Raw genomic sequence first — 15,626 nt, forward strand, 5'->3', positions numbered from 1 at the left:
AAGTAGTTCTATGTTCTAGGGGACTTATGACCTAAGATGTTGAGTCCCATAGTGCTCAGAGCCATTTGAACCATTTGAAATAAATTTTGCTACTAATGTTATTACAGAAATAAGGGTGGCATGGCATAAGCCCACGTTCACAGCAATCAGTGACCATAATACATGTAACTTTGGGGTCAACATTCTAAAGAAAATTGACAATTTGTGATAAGAGTGTCTCACTATATGTATAATACCAAGGGCACTGCAGTACTCACTTGCCATTTCCAGTTGATTGAAACGAGAGAGCCACTCACGTAAAATGGACTTGAGTATGTACTCCAGTCATGTGAACGATGAGCAGTATCATTGATTGGTTGGGTGTATGCTCCCCTGGTAAACTGTTTTGGCATGGAGAGATGGGCATAAATGTAGCACCACCTGCTCTGCTACTGATAAGGTATAAGTAAACTCCATGAAGTGATGGGCACAGATGTAAATGTTCAAATGTGTGTGAAATCTTATGGGACTTAACTGCTAAGATCATCAGTCCCTAAGCTTACACACTACTTAATCTAAATTATCCTAAAGACAAACACACACACCCATGCCTGAGGGAGGACTCGAACCTCTACCGAGACCAGTCGCACAGTCCATGACTGCAGCACCTTAGACCGCTCGGCTAATCCCCTATGGCGGCACAGCTGTAGATCAAGTTGCTGTACTACCGGTGTGGTACACGGAAGATCTTGGCTGACACTTAAACTGGTATAGTGCCAGCTGCTATGCTACTGATGTGTGTGTACGCACCTTCTGCAGGAATATGGAGGCGCGCAAAACGCCGCGGCGCGTGTCGGCAACGTTTTGGTGAGCACCCTGGAGTGACTCACGCAGGTGCGCCGCCTGCTGCAGGTCCCGCTCGGCGTCGTTGCGCAGTGCAGCCAGCTGTTCCGTGCGCTCCTGCACGTGTTCCGCCAGCTTCACGCCATCGGCAGACAGCTGTTCGTAAGCCGCTACTGTGCGATTCCTCCCAAACACCTCCAGTTCGGCCACCTGCTTTCTGGCACTTTCCAACTCTTGTGTGGCACGCGTATGCAATATCCGCTCCTTGCGCAGTCGCAGCAGCTGTGGCCATACGCGGTTCAGCATCTGCTCTGCTTCCTACGACAAAATGAGTTGGGAAAGTTCACAGCCTGCTAGTAACAGTGAGTGAGTGTTAATTACACTTAACTCATTCACTTACTTTTTTACTCTGTTGGTCATAATATTGAAACACCAGAAGATTAAAAACAACGAAATTTTACTTATTGTGCATATACAGTATACTAATTTCGAGGTGCAATAGAACTGCTACTTATTGGCAGCCACAATGACTCCAACATGGCTGAGCATCGAGTCAAACTGATCTCGGCTGACAGATACGTGTATATTATTACATGCTGCTTTATGTTGGAGTATGTGTGTGTTTGCAGTTTACAGGCACTCGACAGCTCATTTATCAGCACCCAAGCGAAGATTAGTGGCAACAAATGTGGTTAAAATGGCTAAAAATGTCAGAGGAAGAGGCGTAACCCTATAGAATTACACTCACTCACTCCCAACATCTCTAGCGGTCATACCCGCAATTACATTATCTCATATCCCTTACAGTAACATAAAATCACTAAAATGTTCTGAAACTGTAAATAAAACGCAAGTAATACAAGAGAAGAGCTAAGATAACTACCAAGGGAGATGTGACTGGCTCATCACTTACATGAAACATGGGTGAGCCAGCGACCCTGAATAACACACCCAAAATTTCTGCCCAAAAGTTTAGGCAAAAAGTAGGACAATTCACAAACATTGAAAATCATACCACTTACGTTTAATTGTCAAGTAACTAGTGCCTAAATCTGTCTGCAAACATCTGTTGCCCTATGGTCTGAAAATAAAACAGTCTAATAAAACGTGGCACACTATGATTTGTATGCTACAAGTACCATACAGTGGTGGGTCCTCTAGCTGGGGCAAGACACCATGCGACATAGCACTGTGTTGTATATGAAGACGAATAATAAGGACTACATCCTCCCATTGTGGATGGAAGATTGTACGCCCTGGCCACGTGGATTTTACCAGATGCAGCTTAATGACATCTACACCACATCAATCGTAGTTGCTATCCATGGCTGCTGTGCCTCTTTCTCGGTAACCCATGAACAGATAGTTTCTGAAGGTGAGTAATCTTGAGAACGTGTTGCCCAGTGCAACAGGCGAATATCCTCTCTGTCAAGATGCGTCATTACAACACTGACAGCAGTCCTGGGTTATGTTGTTGTAAGATAACGTCGTGGATACCTTGAAGATATGGCACAAGTACTCGCTTCAAAACATCACAAATATTTGCTACATCCACATAAGTATTATGCAAGTCAGCACACGATGCACGGCGTGTACCTTGTAGTACTACTAATGTTTGCCTTTCTTGTTCCACTCGCAACTGTAGCAAGCGAAAAGTGACTGTCTATATTGTAAGTAGGCTGTTTAGGTTTTCTTACTGGTAACGCCACGTAGCGCTCTGTATGAAAATCACTGGCTGTGCTGTGTGCAGTCTGTGGCTAGTTTGCATTGTTGTCTGCCATTGTAATGTTGGGCATCTGGATGTGAACAGCGCATAGCGTTGCACAGTTGGAGGTGAGCCGCCAGCAGTGGTGGATGTGGGGAAGTGAGATGGCGGATTTTTGAGAGTGATCTGGACGTGTGTCCATCAGAAACAGTACATTTGTAAGAAGGGATGTCATGAACTGCTATATATATTATGACTTTTGAACACTATTAAGGTAAATACATTGTTTGTTCTCTATCAAAATCTTTCATTTGCTAACTATGTCTATCAGTAGTTAGTGCCTTCAGTAGTTTGAATCTTTTATTTAGCTAGCAGTATTGGCACTCGCTGTATTGCAGTAGTTTGAGTAATGAAGATTATTGAAAGTCAGATTGCGTTGCGCTAAAAAATATTGTGTCGGTTCAATCACAGTCATGTATAATTCTTCTAAGGGGACGTTTCATATGGCGACCATGCCAGGATTTGAACCTGGAATCTTCTGATTTTTTCTTGTAGTTTGTATAATTGGTGTAGCTTTTGTTTATTGCTAGCGCGAATTGTAGACAGAATCTCCTTTGTAGATGCAGTCTTTCATTGTTGTACAGTAAAACAGTTGTGGCATGCATGTAGATTTGCACCAAGTATTTCGCAGCTGCACTTGCAATTAACTAGATATTATTTTCAATGCTATGTTAATGTGTTCTCATATTTTTGCTCCTCAAATTGTGCTTTTCTGTGTTATCGTGTGAAATATTGTGACAATAATGGCGTGTGAAAAACGTAACACTAGGCTCCAAAGTAAACTGAGAAATAATAGTGACAATGAGCGTAGCTTATCAGCACCACTGTGTAATGAATTAACAGCCATTTGAAGTAGTAATTTGGTAATTGTGCATAGGGAAATGGAGCGGGCAGCAAATAATGGCGTAGACAGTGAAACAATTAGTGAACAGGGAAGCATTATCGATCGATCGGTCGGCAACAGCTCGCCTCAGGAATCCGAAATGACAGGACACTATCTCGCAAATACTGTAGATTCAGGTTTTGGGTCCTCACCGTTTTCCCAAATAAGTCAAGACACATTTTCTGCTTGTCAAAATGTGAATGTTGCCGGTGCAAATTCACTGCCAAAAAGCACTGAGGCACATGTTTCAGACACCAGCGCACTGTTGTTACAATTAATACAACAAATGGGACAAATGCTTCAAAAGTTAGACACAATCGAACAAAATCTTCAAAAGTTAGACACAATGCAACAAAATCTTCAAAAGTTAGACACGATGGAACAAAATCAGAGACAAACACAGCAACAGCTTCGAAAGTTAGACTCATTGGAACAAACACGAGAAGGTTTAGCTGCTGAGTTACTTAAAATCGAACCGAAATGTCAAAAAGTCTGTAATGACGCAAAAACACAAATTTGTGAGCATTTTCAACCTATTTTTTCGTGGCATGAAAATGCATTACAGAATCATGAAGCAGCCATAAAAGAACTGCAAACTATTGTTCATCAAAATCATGAGACCTTGCAAGCTAAAATTGACTCAGTTGCATCTACCGATTCGGTTACGCAACTTTCAAAAACTCAGGAAAACTTAAAGGACACAGTAGATACTCAGAAAATTGGTTCAGAAAGACACATGGAGGAAATTAGTTCATTATTAGAGAAAGTAGTTGAACTTTCGGATCAGCTAAATAATTTATCTACAAAGGTAGATGATCATCTGAATGACACAAAACTGGTAGTCTTTAATGACACAGAAGAGTGCGAACAAATTAGGAAATTCAAATAAAATCAGAATCAAATTAATACGCAACACCAAAGAGAAATCCGGGAAGAACAAGATCAGCTGACACAGGTAATACAAGAATTACGTATTTCAGAGGACACTCGCGCTCCAATACGTGAAGAGGGACATAGAAATACGGAGCAGCCACAAAATAATAACACGGGGTACTTCGGAAATTATGAAAAAAATTGGCAAGGTACACCGAATTTTGACCGCCGAAACGAAGTAACAATGACCGATATGCAACTCGCCGACATGATGATTTTGACTATAAGCTGTTTATTACTACACGTAAATTCAAAACATTTAAGAATTCCGGCAACGACATTCATCCACAAGCGTGGCTTCATCAATTCTATCATTGTTTTCTGCCCAACTGGTCATTAGAGCACAGATTAGAATTTATGTGTGGCTATTTAGAGAATGAACCAGCTGTAAGAATGCGATCCGTCATTCACGATTGCCACAGCGAAGGAGAATTTTATCATGCCTTCCTCTCAGCATATTGTTCTCAAGCTACACAAGACCGAGTAAAACATAGCATCATAATGATGAAACATTTCGAACAATCTGAATTCTCCAGTCTTGTGAAATATTTTGAAGACATGTTGCACAAGAATTAGTACCTGTCAAACCCATACAGCCCCTCAGAACTCATCCGCAATTGCTTAATCAAATTACCTGAACATTTACGACATATTATTTTGGCAGGACGTTGCAAAGACGACATTGAAACTTTTCATGGACTCTTACGAATATTAGAAACTGACACTGACAATCGCGGAACGCGAAAACAGGAACACAACATTTACAGGTCACACCCATCGCAATTCCGCGATGAAAGAAATAATAACTGGACATGACAAGGCTATTCTCACAACACAAATCGTGACCAAAACAGACACTACCCGTATGAGAACTGTTGGCAGAGTAGTAATAATTACAGGGAAAGATCACCTCTCCATGGTAGTGACTATCACAGAGACAATCAGAGAAACAGACAATATGGGAACCAAAATAATTATTATCAAGGGAGACAGAATAACTTTAGACGCAATGGTCCAGCGCGCAGTTACGATTCAGGGAGAAATTCTCCACCACGTGACCGACAAGAAAGAAACTATGGAATCTACCGACATGACAACATACTATATAATCGTAACGACAGACCTGAATTGCATCAGAACTGGCGAGATTCAAACAGGGCGGGGCCCTCTTGACAAGGTGAATTTGTAGAAGTTAGGTCTCCAAATCCCAACAACGACGCGCGCCATCAAAGAGACAATAGGCAATGACTCATACCACTGGCAGCCACAAAACGTACTAATGAAACTGACAACACAGCTGCCGTAGCTAGTAATTAAGTAACAATGGAAGACATTAGGGACATCTTACTCCAAAAACACGACGTAAAACATAACAACATTGCATATCCTGTGATTCACATTACAGTAAATGACGTAAAATTTACGGCAGTACTTGACTCTGGCAGTCCCATTTCAGTAATTAGTGAAACAGCCTTTAGAAAATGCAACAAATCGAACGATTGCTCCACACTTCCTTTACGTAAGATTAAATTACAAGGTGCAATCTTTGGAAAAAGTGTAGATGTACGCCAACAAAACAACTTAGAATTCTTTTGTCAAAGCCGCAGCTTCTCTACGAACTTTCTTATTGTTCCGTTATTGTCGACGGAAATTATATTGGGAGTAGACTTTTTTAGTGAATACAAAGCAATCTTAAACTTTCACGATGCTGAAATAAGTTTAGAGAAAGAAGGTAAGTCAATAGCTTTGAAATTTGAAGATTGGCTCTCAAACCATGACTAAGAAATTAATCGGCTTTACCTCCTGTTAGACAACAGTTCGGAATTTTCAACGGAACTTGACACTAACAATCACTCTGCAAGTACTGACAGGGATGATATCGACAGCGCATTTGATACTAATGAGTTAATTCAGAATAAAATTCAAACAATTGAGAATTGTAATGACACTGATAGGCAAGACCTTTTTGAGATTTTACAAGCACATTCCACAGTTTTTACTCACAAAACAGGAACAATCAAGGGATTTCAATACCAATTTCGTGTTCGTGAGTATACTAAATTTTGTGTTAGACCATATGTAAATCCGGCACATTATAGTGACCGTGTTAGAACAGAAATACAATCTATGCTTGACGACGGCATTATTGAGCCGGCAGTAAGCTCATACAACAATCCATTACATGTTGTTGAGAAGAAAAATGGATCGATCAGGCTTGTCTTAGATTCGAGACATATCAATACTATCATAATTCCTGAAACAGACAGGCTGCAAACGTTGGAAGAACTTCTTCAAAATTTTAATGGTGTAAAAGTGTTGTCTTCTATTGATCTCAGATCCATCTTTTATCAGATAGAACTTTATCCAGAATGTAGAAAATACACAACTTTCCTTTGTTTCGGCGTTTGTTATCAGTTTTGGAAACTTCCTTTTGGTTTGAACATTTCTTCGGCAGCATTCTTCGCAGGCTAAATTCCATATTCCCTGAGTTCTTAAAACGTCACATCACCTTATATGTGGACGATATTCTGATAGCAGAAGCCTCATGGGAACAACATAATCGCATCCTTAACAGCGTGTTCATACTTTTGCAGAATCTGGAATTACAGTTAACTTGGAAAAGTCTGAATTCGGTAGGACAAAGGTGAAGTTTTTGGGACATATTATTTCTTCTGAAGTCATTCAGCCGGATCCTGAAAAGTTAGAAGCAAACAGAGCCATTCCAGTTCCATCTACAAAAAAACGAGTCCGCAGTTTTCTAGGTCTCGTAAATATTTACCGTCGTTTTCTGAATATGCAAATTCTAGTTACACCAAAACCTTGTTCTCTCACTGGAAAAAATACTATTTGGAACTGGGACGAACAAGCACAGTTGGAATTCAATTCTTTGAAAGAATCGCTACTTAACGCGCCAATACTAGTTCTTCCAGATCTGTCACAAGATTTCTGCCTTAGCACGGATTCTTCTAAAGTCGGTCTTGGTGCCCATTTATTTCAAGTAGCCAAAGAAAATGACACTACTGTTCATAAAACCATTGCTTTTGATAGCCGAGTGCTAACAAAATCTGAAAAAAATTATTCCGTTACTGAATTAGAAGCCTTAGCTATGGTTTGGGCATTTAACAAATTCCGTTTCTTTCTTTCTGGTAAGCACGTAAAAGTATACAGTAATCATCGTGCATTACAATTTCTTATGTCTTCAAAATTAAATCATGCCAGGTTAAAACGTTGGGCATTGTTTCTGCAAGAATTACACTTCACAATAGTCTACATTCCCGGCAAGGAGAACATTGTTGCGGACGCATGGTCACGCGCACCGGCTGGGCTTGGGAAAAGTAACACAGAAGGCAACCTCGAGAAAAATTTCAGTATTCTTTACATTCAGAAAGTCGCCTTTGAAAACTTCATCTTTAAAGGACATTGCTCATGAAAAAGATAAAGATCCGATTTGGAAAGAAATCAAAAGTAAATGGCATGAAAAGACACACACTCAGATTCGGCATACTCTTCAAACGCTGCACTGTTGATGACAAGCTATGGCTACTTTGCATTCCAGATGATTTTGTTAATAAGCTCATTTGGTACATTCATTTCAGCTACGCACATTATGGTCCACGAAAATGTTATAATATTCTTCGAACGACTTGTTATTTTAACAATATGGAAAAGACAATTCGAAGAGTCTTGTCTATTTGTAAACTTTGTCAAAAGGCGAAACCATCTACTATCTCACGTCGTGCTCCGTTGTTTCCTATCATTCCTTCTAAATTAAAAGAATTTGCTGCTGTTGATCTCTTGGGACCCCTTGTCAGAACATCGAATGGGTTTTCGTACGTTCTGGTCGCTGTTGAACTTACTTCAAAATTTGTTTCTTTCACTCCGTTACGTAAAGCCACTGGACAGTCTGTATCCAAAGCCTTTGTTAAAAATTTCTTGCGTGAAGTTGGACACGTTAGTAAAGCCATTTCAGATAACAGACCGCAATTCAGATCTGCTGTTTGGTCATGCATGCTTTGGAACCATAAAATCAAACCTGTTTTTATTTCATTGTACTCACCACATTGTAACCCGTCTGAACGGATTATGAAAGAAATCAATAAGCTTTGCAGACTTTATTGTCACAGAAAGCATCAGCATTGGGACAGATATTTACACTTATTTCAAAACGTGCTGAATGAAATGCCTCATGACTCGACTGCTTCACCACCTACTCTAGTACTGAAGAATGAAGAACCACCTAACAGAATCAGAGAGCTTGTACCTTTCCCGAATACACGTAAACTTCGACACAAAGACATAATTGATTTGGCTATTAATAATATAAAATCTGCAGCAGACAAAAGGAGAAAACTACACGGTAAAGCAAATGCAAAGAAATTATATATTGGACAGAAAGTTCTCATTAAAGCTCATTCATTGTCACATAAGAAGAAACACTTGGGTCACAAATTCTTTCTAGTTTACAATGGACCTTACAGAATCCGACGTATACCACATGATAATTGCGTTGAAGTTGAAACTCTGCGTACTAGGAAGCGTAAAGGTTTACACCCCATTTCACATGTAAAACCGTTTATTGAAAGATAATCTGCTTTTTAACTTTGTCTTTGCCATAAAACTTTTCACTTCACATTTCAAGTATGCTTTGTCAGACTTAAGAAACTGTTAACATGCAACAATGTTTGAAGTTAAATATCCAGTCTAGAACCTAGGGAACATTTTTAAACAAAAATTACGAATGCATTGTTATAGTGAACAGATGACACAGTGTTGTTATTTGTACATTCTTGCTTGTTAGTTGCTCGATTACGTAACGACTATCAGGCTTACATACATAGAACATATACTGCTAATGAGATTTTAATGCAACATTTTGGTACTTGAAAAGATACTCTTTATTTGAAGTACATTCGGTGAGATTAAAGATGACTTAGCATTTGGTTTCTTTGATAGCTACACGATTATATCACGATGTTACTAATATGTGACACAATTTACATTGTTGCTTTTGCGGTGTATCTGTTTTATATCTGCACAGTTTTTCTGTATTATTCTGGAAAGTAAAACACATTTTAGTAGTAACTTTTGTGGTATAGCTACAATGAGACAGCCTTTTTCATAGCACAACAATACGTTACACTATAGTACTTTCTTGATCACGGTAAGGTACATAATAACTACGATATCTATACACAAAGCATTTCAATTTCGTTTATGATGAGGTAAGTACATCGACTTCAGCAGAACTTTGCTTACAGAGGACGATAACTACGACACTTCCACAGAATTATCTTACAGCAAGACGCACATTTAGCGCTACAGGACACGCATTTGAGTGATTAATTTTGTACTTATTTTTCAAGATTTTTGAATTACAAAGAAAGTTTTCCATGATACATTTCATTCCATTGCTGTAATCTGTAACACCTGAGGGTATAATTACATTAATCCTCAGGGGTACACGCCTACACTGTGTACTACGTTTTGGCAAGCACAAGGAGTCCTAGCTAATATGGCATTTGCTTATACAACTTTACACATCGGTACCATATTTCTCTAACACAGAATTACACAGCTATCTGATTATTTAACAGAGAAACAAAATTTTTTTTACTATGTCAGTGACACATGTTTACGCAATTACACAGTTGGATAATTTCACACTTATGAAATTGTATTTTGTTTGTACTTTGTGAACAGTTTATATTTTTCGGAACCATTGTGATACTATGAGAGCTTTGAATGATGTATTTGGTATGGGATAATGATTTTCCACTACTGAAATGAGCAGAGAATTTTTTTTAGGGTTTGAAATTATTGCAGAACGCTATGGAGGTTTTATGATGCTACTATTACGATGACAATGTGTATAATGCTGTTGAGGTATGTTTATGATCAATAAGCTGATGCTATATGAGGAATTTGATTATGCTATGTATTTATTATGATGAAATATTGAAGAAGTGTCGACAAATATGTATATGTGTAATAAGATAAGGAATAATGTGTAGTAGTTAGGGGCTCTGACTTGTGAAAAAGGATGTTGGAAACCAAGAATCGTACTTTAAAAGTTATGAAATGTGTGTAAATGCGTGAATGCATCACAATGCCGGTGACAATTTTTTTGACACTGTTATATTTATAGGATTTTGTTTCTACATATTTGTAACGCAAATATTTCGACCTGTGAAATTTTATTTGTATCAAACTGTCACTGTAGCGGAAACTGATGTCGTAAATATTTCGGTAAGGAAGGTAGGTCACCTTGACGTAATGCACTGTAAGCACCCAGCTGTGCGAGAGTCGCCTGGAAAAAAGCCATTAGTGTGTGCCTTTCAGAGGCACAGGTGGAGAAAAAAGAGGCCATTAACCTCGCTATTGACATTCCTTTGCAGAAAGCATCGCAAATATGACACGCTCAAACTTGAAAACATGATTACACTGTAGAGTTCTTAATTTATGACATTTACTGAAATGAAATGATGAGAAACACTTCACATCTACTGTCTTGCTACTTGAAAGATTGTTTACTGCATAATGAAATGTCATATGGCTAGTGAATGATGTTTCACGCCTTGCTTTGCCTATTTTGTATAATGATGTTTCACGCCTTGCTTTGCCTATTTTGTATAATATCTAGTTTCTAGCTGCACTGCAGCATTGGTTAAAATAAAATTTTATAGATGTATTAATATAAACATTTTCTGTCTACAGACCCAGTAAATAATAATTTTGTGATATACTTCCAAAAAAATGAGGGAGCACAAAAAGACATTTCCCTTCACAGGAACTGCATACATAATTTTCTTTTCAAGTACTTGGTAATTTATTTCATAGAATAAGTTTTAGTGGTGCACCACTTTAATTACATAGACACTAAGATGTGACATAGGTATTAGACATGGCCATCTTTACTGTAATATTTTATCTGGTTGAGCTTTGTCATGTTTAGGTATAAGTTATAGCATTTGCTGCTGCTGTTTGCCAGGCATAGTGCTACTGAATTTCACTTTGTATTCCTCTGTTAAGCCAGTTTTACTACTGATTTATTTTTCTTGTTGCTGCACATTGGCTCATATTAGTTGTAATGTTGCATTTGCTCTGTTAATTTACATTTACTGCTGCTTGCTTTGCCAATTTGCATTTTTTTCTCATTGCTGTTTGCGTTAATTGTTTTGTGCTGCTGCATTGCCTCGTCCCTTAGTTTAGCATGTGAACTCAGTAGATTTAAGTTAGCTTCAGAGGGGGTAGACTATACAAGAGAATGAGTTGCGATGAATTGGAAGAAATGCATTGAGAAGTTATACGAAAAAAGTACAGAAAGCAGGTATAGAGAGGACTTTTTGGAAATAATGAAGAATGAAGGGAGAGCTCTGAGAAGTAAAGAAAGTTTTGTTTGCAAATGGCTGCAGTACCAAATGTTACACTGAAAACAAACCCTGTACTTTCCTTGTGTAAACCCACTATGTGTTTGTGTACTCTTGTGTATTTGTCTTTTTCCTGTGATTATGTGTTTAGCTGATATGAGTTATGTTGTGGAATTTTTCTAATAATATGTTATCTACTTTGTAAAGATGCTTAGACATTATTTATCTGTTCTGTTTTGTTGCTCATATTTGAAGTTAATGTTTCAAAAGTTATTCTGATCTTTATCTATGTACTTATGTCATTATTCTTGTAACACTGATGTGCATGTTTATTTCTATTCTTTTGTAAAGCCTGTTTTACTGCAAATGTTATCTGTATTGTTATGATCTTTAATGTTGTATTTTGTACCTTTGTTATTGTATTCTTATGTTATAAAATTGTAATTGACACCAGTTCATCAAATTAAGTAACTTGTAAGTTACATTTCACTGCACACGTTTCTGTTGGTCACAATATATGCACAGTATGTGAGAAGTTGGGACTGTTAGTGCTTGCACGTGTGTTGATAATTCAGCAAGGGACTGGATAACAGCATTGCTGGTACTAAAGACAATTCCAAAAACTTTGTGAGTGCACAAGTGGTGGTTCATGGACTTGCTATATTATCTACAAGACTCTTCAATGGTGATCGTGCACCCACACAGTCACAACGGATGGCTGCTAGGCGTCTCTACAAGGGCTACAGTGGGTCTGCATCTTTGATGGCCCTCCAATACCATTATTTCTACAAGGACTGCAGTGGGTCTGCACCTCTGGTGGCCCAGCAATACCGTAATTTCTAACAGGACTACAGTGGTCTGCTCTGTGATGATCTACCTACCAATATTCTTCAAAACTTCGACTGACTCTGCTGTGGGCTTGCTCTGTTGTGGCCCATTACCTGCCTGCATGTCAAGAGTCAGCACTGTCTTTCCGTTAGAAGGACAACACTACTTCTTCAAGACTGCATGGAAATCCACTACTACTGCGTGCATTTTCTTTTACTGCTCAGACTTTGAGAAAAACACTGCTATTTTACTGTGATGAACGATCAGGACTGTCTTTATGGACTGTGAGAAAATTTTAGCTTTTGACCAACATTGTATCAATAAGTGTGTGCATTTGATATCTTTGTCATTGTTATTATGAAATTTTTTTTCAAATCTGTACTGGCCACTGCCCAAAACAATTTGTAAACATTTTTGTGGGGACCATGGGGGCTACGTTTAGGTTTTCTTATTCGTAACGCCACATAGCGCTCTGTACGAAAATCACTGGCTGTGCTGTGTGCAGTTTGTGGCTAGTTTGCATTGTTGTCTGCCATTGTAGTGTTGGGCAGCTGGATGTGAACAGCGCGTAGCGTTGCGCAGTTGGAGATGAGCCGCCAGCAGTGGTGGATGTGGGGAAGTGAGATGGTGGATTTTTGAGAGCGGGTGATCTGGACATGTGTCTACATCTACATCTACATCTACATCTGCATTGATACTCCGCAAGCCACCCAACGGTGTGTGGCGGAGGGCACTTTACGTGCCACTGTCATTACCTCCCTTTCCTGTTCCAGTCGCGTATGGTTCGCAGGAAGAACGACTGTCTGAAAGCCTCCGTGCGCGCTCTAATCTCTCTAATTTTACATTCGTGATCTCCTTGGGAGGTATAAGTAGGGGGAAGCAATATATTCGATACCTCATCCAGAAACGCACCCTCTCGAAACCTGGCGAGCAAGCTACACCGCGATGCAGAGCGCCTCTCTTGCAGAGTCTGCCACTTGAGTTTATTAAACATCTCCGTAACGCTATCACGGTTACCAAATTACCCTGTGACGAAACGCGCCGCTCATCTTTGGATCTTCTCTATCTCCTCCGTCAGACCAATCTGGTACGGATCCCACACTGATGAGCAATACTCAAGTATAGGTCGAACGAGTGTTTTGTAAGCCACCTCCTTTGTTGATGGACTACATTTTCTAAGCACTCTCCCAATGAATCTCAACCTGGTACCCGCCTTACCAACAATTAATTTTATATGATCATTCCACTTCAAATCGTTCCGCACGCATACTCCCAGATATTTTACAGAAATAACTGCTACCAGTGTTTGTTCCGCTATCATATAATCATACAATAAAGGATCCTTCTTTCTATGTATTCGCAATACATTACATTTGTCTATGTTAAGGGTCAGTTGCCACTCCCTGCACCAAGTGCCTATCCGCTGCAGATCTTCCTACATTTCGCTACAATTTTCTAATGCTGTAGCTTCTCTGTATACTACAGCATCATCCGCGAAAAGCCGCATGAAACTTCCGACACTATCTACTAGGTGTCCATCAGAAACAGTACATTTGTAAGAAGGGATGTCATGAACTGCTACATATATTATTAAGGTAAATACATTATTTGTTGTCTATCAAAATATTTCATTTGCTAACTATGTCTATCAGTAGTTAGTGCCTTCAGTAGTTTGAATCTTTTATTTAGCTAGCAGTATTGGCGCTCGCTGTATTGCAGTAGTTTGAGTTACGAAGATTTTTGTGAGGTAAGTGATTTGTGAAACGTATAGGTTAATTTAGTCAGGGCCATTCTCTTGTAGGAATTATTGAAAGTCAGATTGCGTTGCGCTAAAAAATATAGTGTGTCAGTTTAAGCACAGTCATGTATAATTGTTCTAAGGGGACATTTCAATATACCTCCTATCTTGTCTTCAGGAACCTTGCGCAAAAAGTACGTTGGTGGCAACAGAACTGCTCTTCAGCCAGCCGCAACTGCCAGTTCTCTAAATTCTCTCAATAATGTTTCAAAAAAAGGTCGTTGTCTTCACTCCATGTATTCTCATTTGAGTTCAGGAAGCATCTCTGTGATTTTCGCGTGTTGTTGGAAGACATTGGTAACAAATCTAGCAGCATGCCTCTCCATTGCTTCGATGTCTTTCTTTAATGCGGCTTAGTGGTGATCCCAAACACTCGAGAAGTATTCAAGAATGGGTAGCAAAAGTATTTTCCCTTATAGACGAGCCAAAAGTTCTTAGAATTCTCAAAATGACTCAAAGTTGACCATTCAGCTATGTTACAGTGGTACCCTGTGCTATCATGGCAGATACTGAGCCCGAATGCCGATGACAATGAAATCTGGAAATGTCCATTCTCGTGGACCCTCCACTCATGGATATGTCCATTACACTGCTGCAGTAGGAACTGGGAGACAGCTGGAATGAACATGTGGTGCCATTTCTGTGTCCAGTGTTGCTGTCAGGTGAAAATTGGGCACACACCACTGTCAATGTTACATTCTGAGTGTAGAGCAAGTATTGGAAGAAAATGAGAACAAATTTAGAAAAGCTATTAAAGATAAGGGAGAAAACTAAAAATTTTAAATTTTTCTTATGACGTAATTATGTCGAGGATAAAAAAAATCGCATGGATAATCTCTTAAAAACAGGTCATTCTGAGAGAATTAGATTAGAAAATGAGACGCTGAAAGTAGCAGGAGGCTTTTACAATTTAGGGAGCAACTGATGCTGGCAGAAGAAAAAAAATATGAAATGTACTTTGGCAATAGCAATAAAAGTGTCTCCTAAGGAGAGAAATTTTTTAACATAAAATATCAATTTAAGTTCTTGGAAATCTTCGTTGAAGGCATCTATTTGGAGAGTAACATTGCATGGAAGTGAAACGTGGATGATAAACGTTCAAAAGGTTTTGAAGTGTATTGCTTGAGAAGAATAATAACGATTAAATGGCTAGTTTAAGGAAGTAATGGAGAGATACTGAATCAAATTCGGAAAAACAAGTAAAAAGACTACCTACGCTACGTATGTCTG

General features: G+C 39.0%; 1 protein-coding gene across 1 annotated transcript in view; it reads right to left on the reverse strand.

Moving 5' to 3' along the window:
- LOC124545642 (coiled-coil domain-containing protein 96-like) overlaps window positions 1-15,626 on the reverse strand; it is a 183,339-nt gene that overhangs the window by 40,235 nt on the left and 127,478 nt on the right. Inside the window, exon 8 of the mRNA XM_047124588.1 lies at window positions 790-1,140. Coding sequence (XP_046980544.1) covers window positions 790-1,140 — 351 coding nt within the window. The remainder of the gene's footprint in view (window positions 1-789; window positions 1,141-15,626) is intronic.

This window comes from Schistocerca americana, chromosome 8 (assembly GCF_021461395.2).
Source record: "Schistocerca americana isolate TAMUIC-IGC-003095 chromosome 8, iqSchAmer2.1, whole genome shotgun sequence".
Classification (NCBI taxonomy): Eukaryota; Metazoa; Arthropoda; class Insecta; order Orthoptera; family Acrididae; genus Schistocerca; species Schistocerca americana.